Genomic DNA, 19,333 nt, shown 5'->3' on the forward strand with positions numbered 1-19,333 from the left:
AGGGGAAAAGGAACTTCTTTTCACGGTGCAGTACGTTCCCGTATCCCTCATTCTCAAAATAATGGACAATTCAAACTTAAAACTAAGAAATTGTCAGCCCCCACAGATAAGTTGTTCCAACGAACACAAGAAGCCCTAGATGATTGGATGGACGACGAGCCTCCACTCACCACACAAGAAAAAGAACTAGCTAGATCAAGCACACATTGGGTATCTCAATACTCTATATATGGCCCTGATATAGTTGCCCAAATGTTCTTATCAATCCCTCTAACTTCTCAAAGATTAGCCAGCATCTATATGGTTCAACACCTCATTACAATGTACGAAGACACTGGTTGCCCGCCTAAAAAGTTACACTCTCTCTTACGGGACTGTTTAGAAGGGAGGTGGGTGGCCAGGGGACAAGAGTATCTAAATATTTTCCTTGACCTGCGACAGCGATATGTTCAGTGCTTTACAGACAGTTATGATATAAATACCCATCAATATGGCCAAGGACAGTTCCCTCTCCGAGAAGTACACCCCGTAGCAGACTCCGCAGGGAAGTTACAACAAACGTTTGTTTACACCCCTCTGACAAAACTAGAGATACTAGAAATGAAGAAAATGGTCCCTTCTCATGAAAAGGATCCCTCGGGTTTCCACAGGGAACTCAAGGATATCCTCCAAATGGGTTCCTTTACTTACAAAGACCTCAATATTCTACTCAAGGTCCTATTACCACAGGGAACGTATGACAAACTAGAGGGAAAGGACTGGGAGATTGAAGGGAAAAAGGTAACATGGACGGAATTAGAGAAAGAAGACATTACTCGCAATCCTGGACAAGGCTTAGGACCCCTAGTTGAGGAACTCCCTCGCTGTCTCCCTAAAATACTATCCCAGTTACTGACCACTAAGAAAGAAGATTGGGATGCTATCTCTGCATGCAAACAGAAACCAGACGAGGATATAGGGGACTATTACACAAGATTGGAAAAATGTTTTCTAATCAACAGTGGTCTCTCCTCAGGAGGAGACGCCTATAGTCGATTATTTGTCTCCAAATTCGTAGAAAATGCCTTGCCGACAATTAGAAATAGAATACTGAAGGTAGAGAGTACTTGGCAAGCAAGCTCTCCTTCACAAGCCCTTCAGATGCTCCAATATCATCAAAATAGAATTAGAGACGAACAAGAACAAGAAAAGAAAAGGACAAAGGATACTAAAATGAAGGTATTGGTAGCACAGACTAATACGATCCAACAGACTCCTAAACAACCCCAAGTATCGCAGGAAAACGTTACTTGTAACTATTGCAAAAAGCCAGGTCATTTTGTGCGTGACTGTCCAGTATTACAACATAATATTGCCACTGGGAAGACACAACCTCGTAACTACCCCCCTCGACCTTCTGCTCCGCCAACTGATACAAAACCTACTACCCAACTCTATCAGTATCAGGTATCATCCTATCCTGAATTCCCCACAATTTTATGAGACAGCTGGGGAGAACACGATAGTCGTCCACTGATCCCGGTCCCGGTTGACCAAGAGGGTCCCTATGTACATGCTAAACTCCTAGGTAAAGAAGCAAAATTTCTGATCGACACCGGGGCTAGTAGGACGACAGTGCAACACAATGAAATTCCCAAGGTACCCCTCTCTGGCTCAAATAGTATTTCCTTGGGTTTCTCAGGCACACCTGTCATCAATCAAGTTTCTGAACCAATATCACTTCAAGTTGGTCCTCTTAAAACTTCCACCGACTTAGTGCTTACAAAATCCTGTCCCGAGAATCTCCTTGGCATTCAGACACTAAAAGAACTAGGTGCTATAATATGTTGTTCCCCGGAAGGAGTCCGACTATTCCTCCGAGATTTTAAAGGCCATTTCACCACAAGAGAACTAGATGTCTGACTAAGAAACATTCCCGTCACATTATGGGCTACTGATCCAACAGACGTAGGATTTATGGATATTACACCACACCTAGTGACATTGAAAGAAGGCGTTGTCCTACCCCGTGTCCGTCAGTACAAATTACCCCCAGATGCAGAACAAGCCCTTATCCAGATTATTGATGACCTGATACAAAAAGGAGTAGTCAGAGAAGTACCTTCCAACATATGTAACTCGCCAGTTCTGCCAGTCCGAAAGAAAACTGATGACGGTGCGCCACCAGTCTACAGACTCGTGGTTGACTTACGTGAACTCAACAAATGTGTAGTACCACAATACCCCGTGGTCACAGACATCAGTACTCTGTTAACAGCCATAGATCCTGAGGCTACACATTTCACTGTAATCGACCTGAAGAATGCTTTCTTCAGTGTACCGATCCACCAAGACAGTCAGTACCTATTCGGATTCTCCTTACAAGGTCGTAGCTTCTGTTTCACAAGAGCTCCCCAAGGATATACAGAAAGCCCCAGTATCTACGGTCAGGCACTTAAAAGACAGTTAGACGACATTGTTCTGCCCACCAATACGACATTATTACAATATGTCGATGACCTACTGATCACTGCATGCTCCGAACCGGAATGTGAACAAGCATCACGAATTGTCCTAATGTTCCTTGCACAACATGGCCACAAGGTGTCACCCTCAAAATTACAATTGTGTTTACAGCAGGTGGCCTACCTAGGGCACCTGCTGTCAAAGGAGGGTAGGGCACTCACACCTGAAAGAATTCAACTCATTTTTAACATTCCTGTACCCAAGACACAGAAGGAAGTCCGTGCCTTTATTGGCCTCACGTCTTACTGTAGACAATGGGTTCCCCAGTTTGCATACTTGGCCAAACCTCTGATACAGCTAACAACCACAACCTCTTCCCCACTGCCATGGACACCTGATCATACTTTTGCTTTTGACACCCTCAAACAAGCATTATGCTCTGCACCTGTCCTAGCTACACCCGATTATGCCAAACCTTTTGTCCTCTTTGTCACAGAACGGGAAGGTACAGCCTTGTTAGTACTCACACAAACACAAGCCAACAAACATCGTCCCTGTGCTTATTTTTCTAGCACCCTCGACCCTGTTGCACAAGGTTTGCCTTCCTGTCTGAAATCTGTTGCAGCTACAGCTCTAGCAATACGACAAAGTGACTCCATAGTACTAGGACACTCTCTTGAAGTACAAGTTCCACATGCAGTGGAATTACTCTTGAATAGGACACAGACACAACACTTGACCATAGCTCGCCTTACAGGCTATGAAGTCACTCTGTTCCAACCCCACATCATCATCAAAAGATGCAATATCCTCAACCCAGCTACGCTACTGCCTGCTGTCCCAGTTGATAATCCAATCCATGACTGCCTAGAGGTAGTCGAATAGTCACAAAACCCCGGTCTGATCTTACAGACGTCCCTCTAAGTACACCAGAACACACACTGTTTGTAGACGGTTCTTGTATGCGCCTCCAATCAGGCGAACTTTCAGCAGCCTATGCTGTCACTACTGAAAATTCAGTCCTTTTAGCCGCAAGAATATCTGTACAATCAGCACAAGCAGCAGAACTAATAGCTCTCAGCCAAGCATGTGAATGGTCCAAAGGAAAACGAGTCAATATCTACACCGATTCGCAATATGCGTTCGGGGTAGTCCATAATTTTGGCATCCTTTGGAGAGAGAGAGGTTTCCTAACCTCTCATGGAACAAAAATCCAACATGGAGATCTTATTCTCCAGTTACTAGAATCAATACACAGACCCACAGAAATAGCCATAATGAAATGTAAAGCACACACCAAGGTCACAGATTCTATCACCAGAGGTAATGCTCTAGCAGATGCCACAGCTAAACATGCTGCTTCGACAAAAACACTAAACACCGTAACCACCACCAGAACTATCTGTCCAGTTGCCGACCCCACCAGAGATGTAGTGGACATCCAAAACCAAGCCACAGAGACCGAAAAGAAAAAATGGAAAGAGGAGGGAGGTTCACACACAGATCAAGGTTGGGTTACAAAGGATAAGTCCAAATGGTTTCTCCCTGACCTAATGGTTCCAGTAATGATAGATACTGCCCATGGTCCCGCCCATCTAGGAGAAAAAAGAATGTTAGACAGTCTGAATTTGATATGGCACAACAAGCATCTGCGTGCAGCAGCCAAACAGAAAGTGCGAACCTGTATGATTTGCTGTCAGTTCAATCCAGGGAAAAGTATCTCAGTTGAACAAGGAGGGTTCCATCCTCCTGATCACCCCTTTGAAGTCCTACAAATGGACTACATACAGATGGAGAGATGTCGGGGATATAAGTATGTCCTCGTAGTAGTCTGTACTTTAACCCGATGGACTGAAGCATACCCTGTCCCAGACTATGGTGCCCAGATGACTGCCAAGCAATTGGTAAGGGAATTTTTCCCTCGATATGGGTTGCCAAGAGTTATATACTCTGACAACGGACAACCATTCTCCTCCAAATTGATGGAGGCTGTCTCCTTGCTGCTAGGATACACCTGGAAGGTCCACTGTGTTAGGCATCCCCAAGCAGCAGCCTTAGTTGAACGACACAACCAGACATTAAAAACGAAGTTGGCGAAGATTTGTGCTGACAAACAAATAGACTGGGTGACAGCCCTTCCGGTTGCCCTCTTCTATATGCGAATGGTGGCACATTCCCGGACAGGCCTGTCCCCCTACGAGGTCACATTTGGGAGGCCTCCGAATATCTGGGGTGTACCATCTCCTAAAAAGATATTTGACATTGATGCAAATGTACTGACAGATTACTTGGCTTCTTTGATGTCTGCACTACGTTCTTGCCATTCACAGGTGGCTGCAGCTTTTCCAGACAAGTCCACGCCCGACGAGCACTCCCTTCGGCCTGGTCAATGGGTGCTCGTCAGAAATTTTGATCGAACCAGCCCTCTGGAGAAAAGGTGGACGTCCCCCAAGCTGGTGCTGCTGACGACGAGGACCGCTATCAAAGTCGAGGGACGGAAAGGCTGGCTACACGGCTCTCATTGCAAACCCTTCTACGGACCAACTCCGGACACTGTTGCTGATCCCGAGACCAGAGACACTGAAAAACCAGACTTTAAAGACACTGAAACGACAGACTTTGTTTTACCCCTTCCTGAACTTTTACCCCAAGAAGAGTACAAATCGCGGCTGCGATCCTACCCCAAACAGACTTGAGACATTGCATCTGAAATCCGGCCTGCCAGTGGCTATTTAAGCCCAAGACGGACGCTTGGTGAAGCTGTTGCTGGGAAGAGTCTGGTTACTGGTGCATTTATTTCCTCTCTCAAAGACTAAGCAGCCGAAATCATGAAGATAAAGACTCTTTGTGCAAACTTATTTAAAAACAAGATCTCTTTTCTCCTCCCCATCCTGATTCTCATTTTCTGCATCATGGCTTGTCTAGGTTGGTTCCTTCATCTAGCTTTCCCACCATCTTTCCCCACGCCTTTGAACAACACTGCTATGCACTCATATATAGATTTCCCTCCACACCTCAAGAGCAGACGAAATGAATTCTTCAATAACACGTTCATCACCACACTCCTTCAACATCAACTAGTAATTAACAAGACCAATTGTTGGGTCTGCGGCCTAATGCCACACTCCGTACATGGAGGAATGCCTTCTATTCCTCTCCCTTTTGGCTATGCTGGATCTACCTATGCCCTCTCTATGATATTCTCCGCCTCTATTAGAAACATTCCTGAGACCCAGATCCAGAACACTAGTACCTGGAATGAGATAAAGACAAAGACAGCACGCGCCGTAAGTAGAATGATAACACTTACCACTACATGGGGACGAGCAGACAATAATGAAAACACCAGTTATTCCCTCTTTAATGATACTACCTCCTTTAGGGAAACATTCTCAGTCCAGACGAGACAGGCAGACCAGGGAGGATGGGCTGTGTCCCATAAGGGCATATTCTGTGTAAGAGGAAAGGGCAAGGGTCAGAAAATGGGAGATAGTGAATGTAACAAGACGTACACCTTACCTGATCCTAATTTCCCAACGATGACCACTGCCCCCAACACATATTTTATCTGTGGACCTCACGCACGCACTTGGCTACCTCAAGGCTGGTCCGGAAAATGCTACATTGTATTTCTCCTTCCCCCTACCTACACCGCCCCAGCAGATTATCATCTCAGTGACCCTCCGTCTGTGATTAATAGACGGCGAAGGGGGGCCATAGATGCTGAAGATACAGCGGACCAAAGGGCCGGCGACTTCTTTAAAGGAGTCTTCCCATTCTGGGGGCCTATGATCAATAGCCGCCACATAAGACAACTGACTCGTGTAGTCCAGGGAGCCATAAACGCAACAGCTGGTGCATTAAGTAATATCACCGCTGAGATGGCTGCCGACAGACTCATGACGTTACAGAACCGTATGGTCTTAGATATCATACTGGCTAACCGTGGTGGTGTATGTGAACTGATCGGATCCAGCTGCTGTGTATTTATCCCAGACAACGCACCCTCAGTGTATTCTGCTATTTCCCGCCTTCATATACTTTCCAGAAAACTAGATGCAGACACTGGTGCCTGGTCCCTGACAGGTTGGCTCTGGGGCTTCCTGTCCTCATGGGGATGGAAGGCGCTTACAGTCATAGGTCTCGCTCTAGCCATTCTCTTCACCTGCTGCCTCTGTATTCAGTGCGGTCCAGTACTCTGTAGTTCCTGTGCCACTGCCTGTATTCCAAAAACCCAGTCCAGAAAGAAAAAGAAGGAAAGAATCATATTGCAGGAACAAGTAAACGGCCTAATGAGTATAGAGGTGGATTAGAAAAGACAAAGAGTTTTAGAAGGGTATATTATGGGACAAGGAGGGAATGTGGAAAATGACTATTTATCGTACAGTTATGTCCCATCATACACCCTCTTCCGTCACGTCCCCGAGCCCATCTTGCTAAAACACAAACACACGAGAACACGAGACCACGAGCACATGAGCACGAACTGATCAGGCACTGATCATGCACCTCACGAAGTTGCACACGCACTCTCCTTCGCCAAAAAGGGTCAAAGATTACAGCCTTATGCTCAGGGCGATTCCGAGAACCAGTTTTCTCAGTTAAACCGTACATTTCTGTGGTCAAGCCAACGCCGAGAACAAGACCCCCCATCTGTAACCATTTCCCTATAATCAGACCTATTCCGAGAAATAGCCCCCGTTCTGTTAAACCACGACAACCAATTCCGAGAAGAAGAGCCCCCGAATGCTGAAACACGACAAACAGACATCCTGTCACGACTCTCTCTCTCTCTTATCTAAGGAACCAGCCTAGCGTTATTTCTTCACACCTTTGCCTCTCTTGTACTTCCTCATTCTGAATCCCGACTCAGCCTTATTTCCTCTACCATATGCCCCTTTTTCACGACATTGTCTCCTTTTATGGTCATGACTTCTGTTTTATTGCCACATATGATCCGGGCCTACATGACTTCTGTTCTATTTCAACGTACGATCCGGGCATGCATTGAAGGGAAGCTCCTTCCTCTTTTTCTGTTATATATACTGTATGTTCTGAGAATAAAGTTAGAGATTCTTCCGATCCTCCTCAGGTGACGGAGCTCTCCCTTAACTCAAGTTACTGAATAAAGACCCTGAATTCGAACCACCACGGACTCTGCTCTTCATACTTGAACTTATTGATATTGCCTAGAAATTCCGATCAAGGTAAATTACTAAAATATTTACCACAGCCCGCTTAATAGAACGTTCCGCACCAGCGCGGAACGTTCGAAGCAGCGGAGGGGTTAATGGCTTTTAGAGCCCGCTATGGAGGTCTCTCTGCCTATTAGAACATTCCACCCCTAGAGGGCCGATTGTTCTAATTTGATAAACAAAGACCTCACAGAGCCCACGGGATTCGAAATCCCCTCAGGCTCCGTGAGGCCTTTGTTCACAGCTGTTGCTGTGAACAGACATTGGAATGTTGTTCGCCGGGCTTCTACTGACCATTAGAAGCTCTGAGCACTCCATTGTTTTCAATAGAACACTCAACATTCCACTGTTCTAATATTGCATTTAATACTTACGACGAACATAACAGCTCCTCTTCCTGTATCTAATGTTATCTTCTATACTTTGTGTGTCTGTTGGTAGCAGCTATTTCTGATGTAGGGTGGAAATACTGAGGCTATTTGTAGGATGATGGTGGGAGAATGGGTATTTTCAGCCGCGGGCCGTGGAAGGAGTTACGGTGGGGCAGGGTGGCGGGGAGGGGGAGGGCGGGGTGGAGGGTGCTAAAAACAGGCATATGGATCATTGCAGGTAAGTACAGAATTTAATTAATAAAACGAAATTCGTAGCGCGCACTGCATGGCAAAAAGCAATGCTGTGCGCGCTACGAATTTCGTTTTATTAATTAAATTGTGTACTTACCTGCAATGATCCATATGCCAGTTTTTAGCACCCTCCACCCCGCCCCTCCCCCTCCCCGCCTAACTGCCCCACCGTAACTCCCTCCACGGCCCGCTGCTGGGTATTTTATCATCATTTGTTTCATCCTGCCATATGATGTGTTGACGACCAATGCACCGGGTGCACTAATTTACAAATAGGATGTCTGTGCTGGTGAGAGACAGGACTGCTTGTAGGACTGCTGTATATCTATTGATTCCCTGCTGGTAAACAAGCAATCATTACTAATTCCTTGTACAGCTGCCATTAATTGGTCCAGATAAGCAATCAGCAACGGCAATCAGTAAAACGCAGTAATTAGGTTGTCACTCACCAAAGACAAAGACAATCACCTTAAAATGTTAAGGTTTCGACAACAGCGTTGAGGCTTTTATTCTCAGTAACGTTTGTTCTGCAGCTCCAAAAAAGTATTTCATGCGGGGAGTGTGCATGGCTGAAATGCTTTAATTATGGCGCCTATTATCGTTCTTGATTTATGACATGTAAGGGACTAGCATAAAAGTCACTCTTTCCCTCTGCACCTGTAAAGGTTATCGCACGACACCGTCCAGCTGTTGCTGAATGACAGTTACTGATTTTTGTCCCCCTGTGTGTTTTTTTTCAGACTCACTATGAAGACGGGGATTACATTATCAGGCAAGGGGCTCGAGGGGACACGTTCTTCATTATCAGCAAAGGACAGGTAAGCTGCAGTCATACCTTTAGGGGAAACTGTCTCTTATAATGATAATGTGCTCTGGGAACGCAGTGTAAGCTAAGCTTTGTCCTTTAGGGAGGGAGGTCGCAGCCTTTCACATTAAATTAACCTCTGAGTACTGTCTTCGTGGAGGCAGAGCTTTGGGCAATACATAGAAAGGCACTGGAGCATCCCAGAAGGAAGCATCTTTAAACACTGTTCATTTAACTGTCAAATGTCTGCCTTTTTTTGCATGTCCAGGATCTTCTTTCTAAAAATAAAGTGCACTTTTCTTAATAACATCTTATTAGACGCTTGGCGTATTGCTGCTCATGTGAGCTTTAGGATTCACACAGTTGTGGTGGGGAAATGCTCAGAGTGGGGGGCACATTTGACAGGAGTTAACCCCTTTGCCGCTGGCTGGATTCCCCCGCTGTGCTGGGGGGCGGGGGGGGTGGTGCATACAGCGACCCCATGCTCATGACGAGGTCAGCTCGTCATGAGCCACGGCGCTCTGGTGCTCATGACGAGCTGAGCTCGTCATGACCGCGCTCGTTCCAATGGAACGTTCAGCACAGCATTGGAATCAGCCGAGCGTGCGAGCGTTCCAAGTAACGGGCGCAGTCATGACGAGCTGAGCTCGTCATGGGCACTGGAGCGCCGTGGCTCATGACGAGCTGAGCTCGTCATGAGCATCCAAGAGGTTAACACCACCACAACATCTATTTTTGTGGCGTTACCTTCTTCGCCTTATTTATCAGGCTTAACGTGGCTTAACGTCGCCTTGTGAATAAGGCCCCTATTCATGCAGCACATAGCTTGAAAGGGAGGGTGCAATGGGTGTTACAGTAGGCGTTCCGCCGCAGCATCCATTGCATATTTACAAGGTATGGGGCAGCGCCAAAAATACAGCCAAGGAATACCTGATCTTAAGCAGGTGATACGAGGAGAAATGTTTTGTTTCTCCTCGTATTTTGTTATTTGCACTTGTGCTGCATAATGCAGCACACGTATGTAGAGCAAATCGCCCGTAAAGATTGTTTATGTGCTGGAAGGTGTCCCGTACTGCACATAAACAATTGCCCTTGCAGGCAGGCACCCTCTTAAAATGGGGCTAGAGTGCCTGTGCTAGGCAGCTTTTTTAGCAACAGCACTAAGGGTAACACAGGGATGTGCAGAATTCTTGTGAATATGGTGCATTCCTGAGTCTTGAAACTATGGGAGTGCAGCTTTACCAATTTTGGCGTAACACCGTGCTCCACCAGTTTCTTGTAAATATGCCCCTAGGGTTCCTAAAATCAGAAGAAAAAGTACACACAAAAACCCCACTATTGTTTTGGGATGGCGGAGGCAATATGAATGAGGTATTAGGAAAGTCTGCTTGAATTGCAATGGGTTCCGGGCCAAATTTTCATTGTGAATGGGAGATTTGGATCAGTTCTTGGCAATTTCTCAGTGACATCTTCACGACTGATGGGTGCAAAACTGACATTTCCACTGACGGATATCTGCAAAAATATTTTTTTTTCCTGTTAATTACTGTACAAAATGTTCACAACATCAGTGCAATATTACCTGTCACCTTCACTAAACTGCACAGTACTTGTGCATTTTATGCACTTAAAATGGGGTTGGCACAAAATATGGGAGACCCGCTCATTATTCTTTTATACCCACTACAGCAGTTTCATTAGTGCTACCTACCACCTCAATATTGACATGACTAAGGGCCTGATTACAAGTTTGGCAGTCCTCTTGTAGGACCGCCACCACTGTGCCTACAGGAGAACCACTAACCTTGTGGTGCACCCACCTGCTGGATTCCTAGTAGAATCCATGGTGGCAGGCTGTGCGGCAGTAGCATCCTTTGGCTGAGGATAACGGTCAGTAGTCATGCCGCCGCTGTGGGACTGTGTCACGTTGCGTGCACTGTGTGGAATGCACCATGTTGTGCATACCAAACAGTGCACGGAGAAGCATGGACTTGTGGTCCCTACTCCCACCCCGATGGGCAGATTTTCCCCGGCCCTGTTGGGGGCTATTTTCCGACTTTTACATCAAACATTTCATGGCGGGCTTACCACCTTGAAATGCTTGGTGGAAAGGCAGGTTGTATTCGCTTTGTGGTGCCGGCATCAGCACTGCTGCAAATTTGGCCTCCAATCCGCACCAATACAGGATCCTGGCGGTGGCGGCAGTCCTGTGGCGATCTGAATGCCTCACTCCAAATAGAGCAGGCAGACTCACAGGGGTGTTGGTAGTCGGACTGCCACCACGAGTACGGCAGTCCCAGGACCGCCCTACTTGTACTAATGACATAAGTCTCAGTGTGCAGCTCATGGGTGTTGTTGTCCTATAGTGAACCTTTTGCTTTTTTCTCTTTGGAGTTTGAAGGTTTCCATGACAAAATCAATACCCATCATTCAATGTCTGTCTACCAAATAAATCACTAAAGTAAAACATGTCACAATAGACATAATAAATCCTCTGGCTTCTTTTAAAGTTAACCCCTTCCCATACACGGTCCTCCCTTCAGAAAGTATATTCCAAAGTGCCACTTACTGCGCTGCATCTCTCACTTCATTTCTAGACGGTGTCAGTAGGGCTGTGTTCTTGTTGTATAAGGTGCTCTTAGGTCAGACCATTTCTAGAAAACACTGCAGGTGCAGAATGATTTTTCACATACAAATAAAAGCTACAGGCAGGAATGCCTTGATGATAAACCTCCTTCCACTAAATGATCCACATAATTGATATTAGCGAAAATGAAAATGGCTTTTTTCTGTCTTGAAGCCATCACTGCGGGGAATCTCATTAGAACTTTAAGAAGGACAAACCATTCATTAAATCAAGATGCAGTGTTTGGGCAACACCTGTGTTTGTACCTCACAACATTCAGTGGGAATATCTTTACGTACTTCCATTTAATGGACAATTCTTGCTGCAGGAAAAAACATAGAAAAATAAATGACTAAACCAACAGAAAATTATGGGTTAACTGGTTTTAATGACACAATTTTATTCTATTTTTAACTTTTATATTCATTCATTTCATTAGGTAAATGTTACCCGGGAAGACAATCCTAATGAAGATCCAATCTTCATCCGCACTTTAGAAAAAGGACACTGGTTTGGGGAAAAAGCTCTGCAAGGGTAAGTACAATAATATGTGATATTTTGACATACACAACATTTCATAGAAGATGTTGCAGGCCCCTAATACTAGGAACAATGAGGTATGTCCCGCAAACAATGCTTAAATATTGCCCTCATGTTAATGGCCAAAGCTAGTCTGAGTAATTTGATACAGTAGATAAAGGAAGGACTGTGCTCCAATGAGCAGTCATTTGTTTTAGGGAAAGGCCAGAAGTATGTTTTTTTTTTTACCACAATCAGTATTCTGAGATTCCGACAAACGATCTCAATCTCTCTTTGTCCTAGTTAGTTGATTGTGATGGTGGTAAATGCATAGGTTTTCAAACTAAGGATCAGATATTAACACAGATAGGATGATTTGGAGGTGTAGTAACTCTCCTGTGCTCTTGACAGATGTCCCAAAGACCCCAACAAGAGTACCATTATCACCAGAAATAGTCTGCAGATGTACAAACTCTGATAAAATGGTACATGGACCTGAAACTTTGTAAAGTGAGCCAGTCTCCAAGAGCAATGACAAGTGAGATGTTTCGTTTTATCCAGAACTGGGCAACCCCATAAGCTAAACAATCAAAATACATTAACTTACAGGAGTAGGTTTTAACACATGGCAGGGATGGCAGAACAAAATAGCAGATCTTTTAGCGTAAGGGGTATAGATGTACATTCATGTTTGTGGAAGTGAAACATCGGATTGTTTTACACAGACTAATTCATCAGTCTGCAACAAAAATAGGGAAAGAGAAAACAATGTTAGTCAGCTAAGTGGTCATGATACATTAAAAAAACTATTTGTGGACAGTAAAATCATGGGCTCTAATAGTGAATCAGACTAGGCAGCAAGTTACAGTAAAAGATTTAGGGGCATATTAACAACAGATTGCGATAATTATCGCAATGCGCGCTTAGCGCGTTTTCTCTTATCGCCATCCATCGCTGATTTACATCACCATGTTATAGGCGTATTAGCAACGCTTTGCTGACAGGCGATGCCAAAACCAGCGATAGGCGGAGATAAGCTGCATTAACTTTGGAATTCCAGCGATAATCATGCGGCAATAACGAACAGCTTGATGATAGTCATATGTGGACTTAAATATCCAATCCACCTCCCATTCACAGGATGGTTACGTCAGGTTTGAAATAGGTGTTAGATTCCAGCGATAACCGCGCCTAACCATGGCTTTTTTGATCGCTTTGCTGGTCCGGGTCCGGGGCCGTGTTGCTAATATGGCAAAGTTGTGATAGCGACTTTCTGAATGCAGTTCATGTAGGGAACGCCTACTATGCATATAATTAGCAATATTTATCACTGCGTTTCAAGGAAAGCTGCTATCTCAGTTTAACATGCGCTAATGCATGCACCGGAAAGGGGTGCTAAAGTGGCGATAACATGGTTGATAGTATGCCCCTTAGAACCTTCCCTAGTATTAATGGGAGTTAAGAACGCCCACAAGTCACTACCCTGCAAATGAGCCCCCGGTCCACGCAGCTTACCTGATGTTATTTTCAAACAAGTAGAATGCCAATGGGCCAAAGTCCGACAACCACCTTATAAAAATTGCCTAGCTGCAAATTCTTACCGTATAGCTTGAAGGGCTACCTTCTAGTGCCAACATACAAAAAAGGGCCTATAAAGACCCTGACAATTGTTGCTTAATTGCCCTCCTCCACATCCTGTGAAAGTACTTTGCAAAGTTATTAAACAGTGATGGAACCATGGACGACTGAGAAACAGCTTATCCTGTTCTTTCAAACAGCGATCCAAAAAGGCTCATCATCATCAATATATCATCAAATATAATTTGCTTTCATCTATATTTGTAGACAAATCAATGTCTGAGAAGGACCGCTCACTATATGCTGCTTTATAGACTGTGCCACGGCCTTTGATTATATTGAACGAGCAAAGTTATAGGCTAAGTTGTCAAAACGGAAAATAAAACCTTCCCTGTTAAGAGCCATAATAAGTATGTCCACTGACACTTGGGTTAAAGATAGATCACAATGCTATGCCAGAAAAAATCTATACCTATAAAGATTTAAAACAAGGCTGTATTTTAATCCCATTTTGTTTAACCTTGGTGGATATTGATAAAAGACTTACCCGCAAGAGACTTTACCCTGAATGTTGCTGGACAGGACCAAACACTGATAGCCTACAAAGATCGTTGGACACACTATCTACTTTAACACCAATAGCATCAAATAAAATTAGGAAAGTCCAAGATCATTTTCTGTGGCCGGAAAAACTAAAAAAAAAGATTAATTACCTAGATATATCTGGGAGTTTAGCTCGATGAACGAGGACATACATCCGCCTATCTGAATGTATTAAAAATGAAGAGCGCCTTTCTCCCCTCCAACATAATCAGAAGGGTCGAGATACCAACTACCTACTCCAGGCTATGGGATGTAAATGAATGCCAACCCTAAGGTAATGAATGATAACGTTTAGAAACAAACGTGTCAAACGGCTCAATAAAGCACTGTGTAACAGCAATCAGCTACTTCTTTATTTGCCTGGCTGCACCGTGAAATTCCAGCTGTATCCGGAATTTAATTTAACAAGACAAAGTTGAATGCTTAGTGCATGACACCTGGGCAGAGATTTACTATGATTTTACACCATGTTTGCGTCATAAAAGTGACACAAATCGGCAATCGGCGTAAAATCCTTTTTCTTCCGATTTACTTTCCAGCGCTAAACTTGTTTTTCTTTGCTTTGCTTGGTTTTGTTTTGCATTACTTAGCACCAAAGGGGCATACCATGGGTGGAGCATGGGCGTTCCAATACAACCACACAAGGTTTCTGATGCTAATCCCTATTTACTAAGTAAAGTAGACAGGGTTTAGCATCAGAAAACTGTGTCCTTTTGAAGTAGGCACAAGGAAGGAGAAATGTTTTAATTCCTACTTCCTTTTCCGACTTTGTACGTATGCTACACTTTATAGAACACAGAAAAAGAGGGTAAAGGGCTAAAGTTAGTCTAAGTATTGTATTTTGTACTGGAAGGGTATCTTTATAATGCAAATCCCATGCTAGACTGACGGAGACACCCTTGCACCATGGCGCAAAGGGGTCTCCATGGCGCATGGCAGCTGATTTCAGGGCTGGCGCTTGGGAAAGGGAATGAGAGTACCATATTTTATCCATTTTGGGGCTTTCCTGCTGTCTTCTTCTGCAGCACAGTGCCGCATTTGTGGCAGCTGCACTGCACAAATAAATAGTAAATCCGCCCCCTGGTTTGCTGCACGAAGTTGAAAATTGCAGCACCTAACAACTTGAAGAACCTCTTGTGACAGACAACAACTTATGGGCCCTTGGTGATCCAGCTTCGAACCATCCCTTCAATAACTTGAAGCATACAACCAACACCTGGAAAATTGACCTGCCCAGTAAGCAATTAGCTACGTTCATCAAAAGCAAGCTAAGATCTTGTCTGAAGCGCAAGATATGACTAATCTCAAGCCACAAAGCATAAGCAAACATAGCTTTGAAGGTATACGACTGTCCAAATACCCCAACGTACTTCAGCTAGCGCTCGTAGTTAAGGAAAAAAAGAGATCTAATGTGATTAAGATTAGGCCTGATAGCCCTAAAAAAATATCGTCCGGGTGGCCACGGGGAAATTGGGATCCAACGGGCATACTTTGTAAATTAGCACCATAGTCTTTTAATCACCTTCTGTGCTTATGTAGAAAAGTGATCATGCTTCCGAAAACCTAGCTCCGCCCTTTATTCACTCAAACAATCTGTGGAGGGGTGCGGAAAGGGCGAATCCAGCCAATTTACACCCCGAGGTATGAAATATATAGCTCAGGCAACTGGCCACCTGAAAAGGGCTGCATCTGATGAATTTGTTACAATAGCTGATCCCAAATAGCCCCGATTATATATTTATTGAAATGCTTTTAGATTGTGGACAGCGGAGTAAATCACAAGCCTGGCAGTAAAAAGCAAATGTGTTAAGTAACTACGAGAATCTGTAGATCAACCGTGTCTGCTTTTACACACAGTGAATTGGATTTTTCATAACGTGAATTTGCATGGTAAGGATGTGAACATTGACCGCGTTCGCATTTGCACACTGTGATTTTGCACCCACTAATCTTTGCCGATGCATTCAAGTTTTAGCTTTTGATTGTATATTTATGAAAACATTTCCACTTATTAGATAGCCTAGTAGTACACAATCTGCATTTTAATACTCGTTTATTTCTGCTATTATGAATATGCCTTCGTGCAATGAGAATGTGTATTGGTGGGGATTCGAACATTATTTTATCTGCTCTTACACACTGTCATTTCACCAGATTAATATTTGAGGATTTACTTACATTTTAGCTTTGAACTTCGTTCTTAGGTTTTTTCTTTTAATGTTTTAATCTCATATTTATAATTGTAATGCTTTTAAATAATCAAGTAATTAAACATTTGCTTACTTACTTGTACACAAGCTTATTCACTCCAAAAGGGGTGTGATTTGCATGGACCAGTTGTAAAAGTAGCACCTTTGCTCTAAAAAAGACAAAGAATGACTTCCCAATGATTAATATAAAATGTACTATCAGCAGAATTAACATAGTTTGATTTCTTAAATCACATGTGTGCACTTTCTAAAGCATTAGGGATCGGTTTGTAACCGTACCAATGTTGCTAGTTGTGTCATATCTTGCACCGCATAATTGGTCTTCCTCACCCTGCATTATTTAAAGCACGCCCACATGCATCAAGGTAAATTGCATTCGCAAACGGTGCGAATCGCAAAATTCGGCCGTTTGCGAATGCAATTTCCTGTTTTGGGATGCATTATTATTTTTTCGCAATTTAAGGAATCGCAATTATGTTGCGATTTCTTAAATTGCGATTCCATTTAAGAAATCGCAATTTGTGATTTGTTAAATGCAATGCATTAACATTTTTTTTGCGAATTCGCAAATAGGAAGAGGTAAATTACCATGAACTTGAACTTCATGGTAATTTGTGAAAACTTTCAAAAATGCACAAAAGTGCATTTTTGAAAGTTTCATTTTACACACACACATGCCCTTGGGGCATGTGTGTGTGAAAAATGTTCTTAAAGTTTAATTTGAGGGGTGCAGGGGGGGTCCTTTGGACCCCCCTGCACCCATGAAATAGCATTCTCATTTTGTGATTCCTTAATTGCGAATCGCAAAATGAGAATGGCTTCCCATTCATTCCTATGGGCCTCTAGGCCCATAGGAATCAATGGGAAGGGATTCCTTAATTGCGATTCGCATATTGTGAATCGCAATTAAGGAAAATGAAGATATCGCAAAAAAAATTGCGATTTCTTAATGCATAGCAGTTTGCGATTTCTTAATTGCGATTCCTTAATTTTCGCAATTAAGAAATCGCAAAATGTAACAATGATGCATGTGGCCGAAAGCCACATATTTTGCATGCCTCACTCCATAATTCCAGTGTTTTGCATTAGGAAAAGGCGTCCAACAGGTTATCGACCCAGATGTTAGTGTAATAATGCATGCACTGTTTTAGGTGTGAAAGCACTGAACACACATCAATAATTCTTATACGAATTAATGGCCTTTGGGGATTGAAGATTATTGTTCACACAACTAAGGGATCAGTGTGAGTGATGCATTTCATAATGATGTGCTTTTATTAATCTGCTCCAGTCCGAATGCAGAGTGGGACCCTTTGTCCAGATTGGAGCTGTGATATGCATAAAAACCAGGAATGTTTGGGGCCATTGTTATTTTTCTCCTCAGTGAACATGATGTGCATGCAAACGAGTAAAGTATGGACACAAGGACCTTCATTCAAAGCCAGGCTCTGAATGCGGAAGTAATGCCAGCAGCTGTAATTATAATTCTGCATGGCATTACTGCTTTATTTAGCTAATCCGTGGTGACCTTAATGATAACTTGTTTAGAACTGCACTACAGTTGCATTCATATAGTGCTCTGTACTGCTGATGAGATGCCAAGGCAGATTTTTGTATGAGTAGCTCGCTTCTCCGCAGGCGAGCCATGGAGTGAAGAGTGTGTGTCTGCCGTACAGTTTGTATGTAGTGTTTTAATGCAATGAGTGAGAAGCGAAGCTGTCCTCGTATTGTGCGTTGTTAGTGTTTTTTAGCATGAATTTAGGGCAAAAGCAGATCTTAATTTCAGATGGTGGTTTCTGGTGCTCAGCACCGGCACTGAATTGTTAACAACGGGGCTTCTACCAGTCTGCCACATGGCGGTGCTGCTAAAAATTACTATTGACTGCCGCCCAAGACCTTCTTATAGCTTTGGGGGCCTTGAGTAGGCTGAATTGTCACACTTTTAAGAGTGTGGTGATTAGTAATTGTGTTGGTACTCAAGGCCGGACTGGGAACCGAAATCGGCCCTGGCAAAGTGTTCAGCCGGCCCCCCGTCTACCCTGGGGGTGCAACCGCACTCTTTGCCAGGGCCGGTTTTCGGCCGATTTTGTTACAGGGCCGTTTTTGCAGCTATGCTGCAAAAAACGGCCCTGTAACAAAAACGGCCCCCTGGGGCCCAAAACCGGCCCCCACCCATGCGGCCGACCGGGGGATTGCCCGGTGCCTGCAACGGCCAGTCCGGGCCTGTTGGTACTGCCATTGACAGCGCTGGCAGGGCAACGGTGGTGAGATCCGCAGGGGCCTCCTGATGAGGACCCTGGCATTTTTTTTTTTGTTTACAAATTAAGCACTGGGCAAAAGCAGTCAGAATGAAAACCCTTATGTGTTAGATGCTATTGTGTGGATGGGTAAAGTGTGTGAGTGTCATATGGTCTATGTGGTAAGTGTTCTCGTGGTGTTCTGGCATCTATGGGAGAGACAGCTCAAACCGTCTCATGAACAAGCGTAAAGATGTACCTATGTTCGGGTGAAAGAGGACAGTGTGAGTATAGATGCTATCTCATAAGCAGCGTGATCATATTTGAGTAGTCTGAATATGCGGTTTATATGAGAATGAATATGAGCCTGGGAAAGTGACCAGAAACGAGTGGTAGACACAGTCATGCATCTGCCACGGTATATGCTGTGGAGTCCACACATGAGCAGCACAGGAGCAATCCACTGGAATGAACATTATGCAATAAGCCATG

General features: G+C 44.0%; 1 protein-coding gene across 2 annotated transcripts in view; it reads left to right on the plus strand.

The window, feature by feature from the left end:
• PRKG1 (protein kinase cGMP-dependent 1) overlaps positions 1-19,333 on the plus strand; it is a 2,371,600-nt gene that overhangs the window by 1,817,640 nt on the left and 534,627 nt on the right. For both annotated transcript variants that reach the window (XM_078642916.1, XM_078642915.1), the window contains exons 6-7: positions 9,004-9,081; positions 12,134-12,228. In XM_078642916.1, the coding sequence (XP_078499042.1) occupies positions 9,004-9,081; positions 12,134-12,228 (173 nt within the window). The remainder of the gene's footprint in view (positions 1-9,003; positions 9,082-12,133; positions 12,229-19,333) is intronic.

The sequence above is a fragment of the Lissotriton helveticus genome, chromosome 5_1 (assembly GCF_964261635.1).
Source record: "Lissotriton helveticus chromosome 5_1, aLisHel1.1, whole genome shotgun sequence".
In the NCBI taxonomy this organism is placed as follows: Eukaryota; Metazoa; Chordata; class Amphibia; order Caudata; family Salamandridae; genus Lissotriton; species Lissotriton helveticus.